Source organism: Benincasa hispida, chromosome 11, assembly GCF_009727055.1.
Source record: "Benincasa hispida cultivar B227 chromosome 11, ASM972705v1, whole genome shotgun sequence".
NCBI lineage: Eukaryota > Viridiplantae > Streptophyta > Magnoliopsida > Cucurbitales > Cucurbitaceae > Benincasa > Benincasa hispida.
The window spans coordinates 38,325,889-38,334,535 of NC_052359.1; the positions used below are offsets into that span (position 1 = coordinate 38,325,889).

An 8,647-nucleotide genomic window follows, 5' to 3' on the forward strand; every position below is an offset into this window, starting at 1 on the left:
CATAAAAACATATACTCGTACTCTCAACCAAAATCTAGAAATTCAAATCCTCCACTGCATGTTTAGGAATGTTCAATTTTGTAAATACTTGTTCCAAACAAAGAGGAAATAATTTCTATTGTTATATGAAACATTTATGAGTCCATCAACTTTCGTTGTCTCCATAAAACAATTTTACTCACTTTACTGCTTGGGTTTCTTGAATAATTATCTTACAGGATAGAATAGATTAACTTTTTTTATAAAAGCAACACCTCGTTCACAAGATCTAATGAATTATATTTTGTGGAAATAAACCAAACTTAACGAATTTACAAAAAAGTGAGAAATGTTTTTATGGGAGAAAAGTAATGGTGAAAAAACTCCGTTTTGTAATTTGAAGAAGAAACATATTTATAGACTATTCATGGTTATTTGAACACTGTGGTCTCTTATTTAAATTGATTAATTATGAAAACAGATTAATTACAAAAAGATATCTTCGTTTATGAAACGCTACCCTAACGGTGAATGGCATGCATCAAAACCAAGCCCCATAATCTGAATCCAAATCGTATCAACCACTAAAGAAGCGACAAATTTGCAAATTGCTGAATCTGCTGATTGTGAATGCCAACTGCAACTTCCTGCTCCTCTTGCAGTCTCACAGGACTCCAAATTTATGTAACTACTCCCCATTAATTATATCATCAACAAACCATCTTTTTCATTTGCTTCTCAAAAACCCCATTTCCTCATTTGATCTCAAACCCATTCTTCATCCTTCTTCACCCATTTCAGGCTTTCAGCTCGAGGGGTCGAAGGATTTGTCTTTGATTTCTTTCAGAAATGTTCCAATCGCCTGTGGAAGAAGGATGGCGATATTGGGTTCGATGGCAAGTGCCTGTTTGTGGTCTGATAATCGCTGTTCCCTGTGTTTTTGCTCTGAAATTCATCAGAAAGTCAATGGCTAATCCGCTGCTTCTCAGTGATTTATGGGCTACTTGTTGGATTCACCTTAGTCCTATATGGCTTTTACTTTACAGGGCTTTTGCTTTTGTTTGCTGTGTTCAACTACTGTATGAGATTGTTGCCTTGCATGGACCTTTTGTCTTCTTTTTCTACACTCAGTAAGTTCAGTTCCACTGTTAAATCGTCTTCTCCCTGACTTAGTTTGTAAGCTAGTTAGATGATATAATATTAATTTTACTTCACCTTCACCTTAAGCTTTTGGGTCAATGTTATATACTTCTCGATTAATATTGATTTTCACTTGTTGGGTCTTCTACGTATTTCAAGCCCACAAATGAAGTGTTAGATGATGGTTCAATTGGCGATTTAACAGAAACAATGGAAATGATTAAGTTTGCAACCAGAGTTCTTAAACTCTCTGGGTTTTACCTCTTTTTGTTGTCTAATATATTTCGTTTCTTTGGTGGAACTGATCTTTCTAGGTGGACAATGGCTTTAGTAGCAATCTATTTTGCGGTATGTCTGTTATGAATCTGGCCTATATGGTTTTGGTTAAGTTGCAATTTAGCCCCTCCAATGGTTTAGTTTTAATTTAGTTCCTATAATGTTAACATTTTCAATTTATCCCTTAGAGTTTGGTTAAACCTCATAACTTGTTACTTAACCGTCTTTTACCCTCTCCAAACACTCATTTTCACTTATCTCACTCAACATTAGGCCATAATTAGAATCATTCCCTCATTGCCACATAATATTATTACAACTTGTAACGACTCAACGATGATTATAGAGAATTTGTGAGGTTTAATCAAATTATAGGGACAGTGTTTAAACTTTTAAAATCATAGGGATCAAGTTGAAAGTTTTACAATTATATGGACGAAATTGAAGCTAAACTCAAATGTAAGGACCAAATTTATAATTTAACCTAAAAGTCTTATTTAGATTGCTTCAAAATTATTTGAAATTAGTCATTCTACCTGATTTTTTTTTTTTCGTTCTTGTTTACCATGCAGCTGGGGACAATTGTATCTGCATATGGATATTGTTATCCTTCCAGGAAAACTCAGTCCAAAAATAAGGAGGATGTTAAACTCATCGACAAAGATTTGAAAAAGAATGGAGACAGTGTTAAAGAGGATACCATCAAGGTGCAAAGCAAATATGCTCAAGAGGAGTTTCAGGAGAAAGCAGGATATTTGGGAACTCTAATGCAAATGGCATATCTGGTTCATTCCAAATGCTCTCTACACTATGATCTTTTGTCCTTTCTCAACATTTTTGATCAAAATATTTTATGGATATTTCTGTCCTCAATATATCTCCTTCGCTTAGTGGGTGTATACATAATGCTTCATAAGTGTCTGCATTGTTACTAAATTGCTTGGTTGATACATCATAGCTCATGAAGATGGAAAATTTGGAACCTATCAGATCAAGTTGAACTTCTGTAAAGAGTTTTCTAAGTTCCTTCTTTACACTTTACGCCAAACTGTAAGCTCATTGGCGGTTTTTTGAGGATCTCTTGTCTCATCTTTTGTATTCTTTCTGTGATTCTGAGTAGATACTACTTCCTCATTTACTTCAGAGAGCTATGTGACCTTTTAAAAATACGCTAAACTAGGCTACATACAAGATTCTATACTTTCATTACTAATAAATGTTATTTCTCATTCTTTTAGAAGAATCTGTATCAATAGTTGCCTCATTGTACACGTTTTCTTCTTCTTTCTGTGAGCTTTTGCATTACCTGTCCTTTTTATGAATTGCAGGCAGCAGCAGGTGCTTCTGTATTAACTGACGTAGTGTTTTGGTGTCTTCTCGTGCCATTTTTACTTGGTGAAAGTTTCCATGTCAGCCTGGTGTGTATTGACTTTCCTTGGTCAATTTGATTATCTGCCTGTGATATAATCTTCTCATTGGTTCAGAATCCTTCTTAGTTCCTTTGTATTCTTAATCAGGCTTGGTGACCAAAAATCTTGGAGAAATAACTTTATTATCATCCATAACTTCACATTCTTAGTCCTTTGGATTGTGCTAAGATGAAAACATACTCTGCAGAAAGTACAATAAGCACTACTACTACATTATGTATATTGCATCTTTTTTAGGCTAAATTACAAAAAGTACCTCTGAATTTTTCTTTTGTTTCAAAAAAATTCCCACCCTTTCAAAAGTTGCAATACTACACTTGACTTTTCATAAACACTTCAAAACCACCCTCGGAGTAGAAATCTATTAGAATGTTGGATGAAAGTTAGGACTTGAAACGGTGTTCTGGTAACCTAGAACGGAAGTTGGTACTCGGATTTCTATTCTAAGGTAGTATCGAAATGTTTATGAAAGGCCAATGATAATATTGCAACTTTGGAAGAATAGAGGTATTTTAGATGGCAAAATGTAGGGGTTTTGTTTTGTTTTTTTGATAATTTAGCTCATCTTCTTATGACACGTTTTTATGTTGTGGAGACGGAGGAGGGTCCTAGTTGAAGGGGATTCTTGTAACATTAGGCTTGGTGTTTACCGTTTATTAGGTTATTATTTTTTTGAGTTGTGCTTACTATAATTTTCTTATATTTTGTTGCATTAGATTGATGGAAGTAACAGTTTGTATGATGATATTATGGACTATCTACAGCAAATTTCATTTGGCTCTAGCATTTTTTTTTAAATCATCACACTAGATCTACATGCTTAAGCTAAAAGGCCAGAGCAAATTAGGATCAAATTCTGTGGGGGTACCTAGATAAGAATATATTGGTGTGGTATTAGTAAGGGATATAAGGGTAATTAGATAAGAAGTTAGTTAGTAAATCTTGTTATAAATAGGAGTGTGAATGAGTGAAGGTAGGCAATTTTATGGAGTGATTTAGGGCTTGAATGTGTACACTCAAGAGGGAAGTTCCAAGTGCCTATATACTTGGCTTATCCTATAGTTATTCCTTTATATTTCACTATATTTCATATCTTAATTCTAATTAGGAGGTTTCCGAACAAAAACCAAACACACTATATATGAAAATGAACTTAATATCATCAGTTTTGATACTATATTGAATCACCGCTACATCTGAATGCTTAGGATAGAGAAAATTTGATGTGTTTTTCTCTTTACATTTGTCAAAAACCATTCTCTTAGCTGAAAGTGCAAAACTATGCGTACTTTTTGTTGAGTTTACATTTTTGTTTAGTGAGACTAAAAGAACAACAGTTGGATCCCTCAAAACTCTCTTCATTTTACAATAGTATGTTGCAACATTCCAGTTTCCACTGCATACTTCACTTCCATTCCTTTTGTATCATTTGTTCTTGGCAGTTGATTGGTTCCATCCATGCTCTGAATGCTGTTTTTCTTCTTGGAGACACTGCTCTCAATAGCCTTGTAAGTGACATGTTCAACAAGGAACCAAAGTTCCTCTTATTCTTTCACTTTTTGGATCTCAAAGACTCTTCAATCTCTTGTCCATGCTCAACCAAAATGCTTCGCTTTTGCAGTCATTTCCTTTCAGCGGTTTCGCATACTTCGTGGCCTTCGGTGGTCTCTATGTCGTTTTCCAGTGGACCGTCCATGCATGCTGTATAAATTGGTATGCAATTGATTCCTGTTCTTGAGTTTCTTTTTGGTATCTTTTAAAAGAGAGAAAATAATAGACTTGTGTTAACTTACTTCAGGTGGCCATATCCTTTCTTTGAGCTCAGTACACCTTGGGCTCCTCTCTGGTATGCTGATTAGTGATTACAACTCATGTCTCTCTCTCACACACACATTAAATTGCATCTAAACTCGAGACTTTAAGTCGATAAGTTATCATTTGTTTTGCTATCTTATTTATATAAAATAATGCAACACTCGTGAGGGAATTACATGGTAGGAATTTCAAAAATCCTTTGACACCATGTTTAATTACTACTAAATTCAAAAGTTTAAATCAATAGGTTAGGATATGTTCTGATAGTTTATGCCTATTCTTAACGCTCTCCCTCATTTTTGAGTTACAAAAATAGGATGGCTCTTGAAGAAAATGACATTGTAGGTATCTTGAACACGGGAGTTCCTTTACTTTTACCGTATTAAATTACTTCAAAATTTGAAAACCTAAGCTGATATATTAGGATATGTTTGATCTTTTGTATACCATTTTAACAGAAATATTTAGTGAGTTGTGATATTTTGACTACAGGTATCTTGGTTTAGCAGTGATTCACATCCCCTGTTATGGAATATATGCACTTATTGTGAAGGCAAAATACTCACTTCTGCCAAGATTGTTTCCTCGTGCTTTTGTCAAATCATTGTAGCCTCTCTCTTTATATATTTATAATAATTAAAAGTGCCTGGTCTTATATTTATAAAGCACTGGAAATGCAATATTTTCTATTCTAAAACTATATTTTTAATTAATATTAATTAGAAGAGAGAAAAAACATGTTAGCCATTTCCAATTTTTGCTGATATTTATGTTGTTTTTTCTTTTTTAGCTAATAGATGCAGTTTGATGTCAATTCGATGCATCTCATCGGGTGAAGATGATTACACATTAAATTGGTGCATCCACTTTTATATTGTGTGTGATGTGCATGTGTAAAAGAAAAGCAAATTACTTGTGTTTACATTCTTTAAAAAAAGTTGTGAGATCAAAGATTAGGAAAAAATGCAAAAAATTTAGAGAATTTTATCCAATAAAAGTAGTTATACGGTGAAACAATGCATCATCTTTCTCTTTTGTATGAGAGTGACTTCGACTACATATGTGAAAATATTAAAATACAAATTGTTGTATCGTTTATGTTACCATACTAAAATATTAACATATTTTTTCAATAATTTTAATCCTATCATAATTTTTCTCCATTTCTACTATATAGAAGATTGTTCTTTTTTAAAAAACAATAACATGAAAACATTAAAATTAAAATTGTTATACCGTCTAAGTTTTAACAAATAACCCCAGGGAGTTATTGTAATATATTAAATCAAATTTAATATATATAATAAAATAATACTATTTAATTATCATATATTTAATTTAATTTGAATCATATTCAAATAATATGCTCTCACATAATCTATAGTTTTAATATGAATCTCATTCATATTAATTATAATTTATAGTTTTAATATGAATCTTATTCATATAATTAATATTCGAATTTTATTTATCTCTCACATGTTATGAAGTATAATTTTGAATCTTATTCAAAATTAACTTTATATTATAATGTATCTATATACATTATATTAAGAAGGTTGTTTAAATATAGAAAAATGAGTCAAACTATTTACAAAATGTAACAAAATTTAACAAATCCTCGTGATACATTATTTTCTTTACTAACTACAGTGTAAAATACATAATGAATACATTCTCATAGAGAACTTTTAGTGAGCTCTCTTAACCGCTCCCCCCTCCCCCAAGCCCATATGTTGTGAAGAACATACATTGAGCTTGTTTCTTAATGGAAGAAATGAGGTAGGAAATAGAGATTTTGTGAATACATATGCAATTTGCGCACTAGTTGGAATGTGTTGTATTATGATTTTCTTTTATCGAACAAGATCTCGAACAAAATAAATGTCAATTTCTTTGTACGAGAACGTAAAACTAGATTTGTACTTAAGTGTACTGCACTATGGTTATCACACTATAGAGTTGGAGGCTGCCATAATCGAACATGTAAATCTGTGAATAGTGAATGTAACCATATTAATTCTGAAGAAGCAAGAGCTAGACTTCTTTATTCTGCTTCTGTACTGGATTTGGAGATAACTGTTTGTTTCTTTAATGCCCACTAGATTAATTTTCCTTTAAAATAGACACAAGTTCCAGAAGTTGACATCCTATCATCTGAGTCTGAAGCCCAATTAGCATCTGCAAAAACTTGAATCTTCAAGTCTTTTGGCTTCTTAAATAGCAACCAATGATTAATAGTACTTGTCCGGTATTTGAGATTACGTTTCACTACTTGCCAATGAAATTGATTTGGAGAATCCATGAACTGACAGACTTTGTTTACACTGTAGGAAATCTCTGGTCTTGTTAATGTTACATATTGTAGAGCTCCAACTATGCTTCTGTATAGTTATACATCTTGAAATCTTTCACCATGAAAAGCTGATAAAACAGATCCACTGATCATAGGAGTAGGCATGAGTTTGGCATCTTGCATTTTTGCCTTGTACAAAAGATCTAATATATTTTTTTTTTGTGATAAAAAAAGGCCTCCAGATTCAGTATATGATACTTCAACTCCTAGAAAATAGTTCAATAAACCCAGATCTTTGAGAGAAAATTTATTATTCAGCTTAGATATCAATTTATCATTCATATATGTTTGAGTTTTCTGTGATGACAATATCATCTACATATATGAGCACATAGAAAAATACTCCATTTTTATGATATATCAGAAGAGAAGAATCAACTTTGGAGTTTGTAAAACCCATCAGATGAAGAAAAGAAGTCAGACTCTCAAACTAGACATGAAGGGCCTGTTTTAATCCATACAATACTTTTCTTAGTTTGCATAACATTATAGGAGCTGAAGTATTTATCATACTTGGTGGCTGAACCATATAAACTTCATCTTCTAGTATGCCATGAAGAAATGCATTGTTTATATCCATGTGTCTCAGCTGCCATCCAGTGTGAAGTGCAAGAGTAAACAGAACTCTAATAGTTATAGGTTTTACAACTAGACTAAAAGTCTTAGTGTAATCAAGATTAACTACTTGATTGTATTCTTGAACAACCAATCTTGCTTGTATCAGGCTCTAGATCCATTAGAATTTCTCTTGATCTTAAACACCCATTTGTATCCAATTACCTTTTATCAATTGGTTGGGCTCTAAAGTCCATGTTTCATTTGCTAACAAAGCTTTATATTCATTTGTCATGGCTTGCACCCAATGAGGACATTTCAATGCTTCTTTAACATTTGGAGGCCCCACTTCAATATATTCAAACGAGAGGACTTTAGGCTTAAAAATCTCATTCTTTCCTCTTGTGACCATTGAATATTGATTAACAATAGAATGAAGGATCGACAAAGGTGCATGAGTAAATGTTCTTTCGTATTCATTTGGATCACGGGTAGATGGTTGCAAGTTGTTTAGAGAGGTAGTTTGGGGAGAAGATATAGAGGATGATTCAATTGATGTATTTTCAGGTATAGGTGGTTCAGGTATAAGTGAGACAGTGATAGGATTATTCAGAATTTTCTTTCTTACTCTCACTAAAATTAGGAAATATCATGGAAAAATGTTTTCTTATACGACCGCATGTTTCTGTTTGTGATTATAATGGTAAAGTTCATATACGATTGAAATTTGGAAAGATCATTTCGCTGCTCATGGCAATCCTCGTGTTCGATTTCCTTCAAACCCCAACTTTATCCATATCCAATGATCCTTGTTACTCCACCTTGATTTGACATCACATATAGTATCGACATTAGAAAGAGAAAACAAAACCAGATACTTTCATTACCTTGCATTTTTAAATGAGATGAACCATAGTTTCAAAATGGTTCTTACACAACACACACAAATGATCAAAATGGAATCATTTCTTCTCTAAATTAGTCCTAGTAGGGATAAGATCAGTTTTTCAACAACAAATTTTTTGCTTTTGAAAGTGCCTCAACCTTCCAAAAGGTATTTCATATTTGCTTTAAGAAAGCCATGCTTGAATAATTG

At 32.7% G+C, this 8,647-nt stretch overlaps 1 protein-coding gene across 2 annotated transcripts; it reads left to right on the forward strand.

The window, feature by feature from the left end:
* The first annotated feature begins 502 nt into the window (after positions 1 to 502).
* Positions 503 to 5,387, forward strand: LOC120091507. Of its 2 annotated transcripts, XM_039049575.1 has the most exons (9): positions 503 to 663; positions 781 to 1,109; positions 1,434 to 1,467; positions 1,968 to 2,180; positions 2,724 to 2,813; positions 4,268 to 4,333; positions 4,447 to 4,538; positions 4,624 to 4,671; positions 5,133 to 5,387. In XM_039049575.1, the coding sequence occupies exons 2-9, from the start codon at positions 829 to 831 to the stop codon at positions 5,248 to 5,250; spliced, it is 942 nt and encodes a 313-aa protein (XP_038905503.1). In that variant the 5' UTR covers positions 503 to 663; positions 781 to 828; the 3' UTR covers positions 5,251 to 5,387. The 2 variants fall into 2 exon arrangements, with proteins under 2 accessions (XP_038905503.1, XP_038905502.1); XM_039049574.1 differs by lacking the exon at positions 503 to 663 and having other exon boundaries at positions 670 to 1,109.
* The last annotated feature ends 3,260 nt before the right edge of the window (positions 5,388 to 8,647 follow it).

Bases quoted from the DNA above. Each gene is read 5' to 3' on its own strand.
- LOC120091507 (XM_039049575.1), top strand. From the start codon at position 829: ATGTTCCAATCGCCTGTGGAAGAAGGATGGCGATATTGGGTTCGATGG. The intron at 2,181-2,723 runs GTTCATTCCAAA...TATGAATTGCAG, and splicing joins TAATGCAAATGGCATATCTG to GCAGCAGCAGGTGCTTCTGT. The intron at 4,334-4,446 runs GTAAGTGACATG...TCGCTTTTGCAG, and splicing joins ACACTGCTCTCAATAGCCTT to TCATTTCCTTTCAGCGGTTT.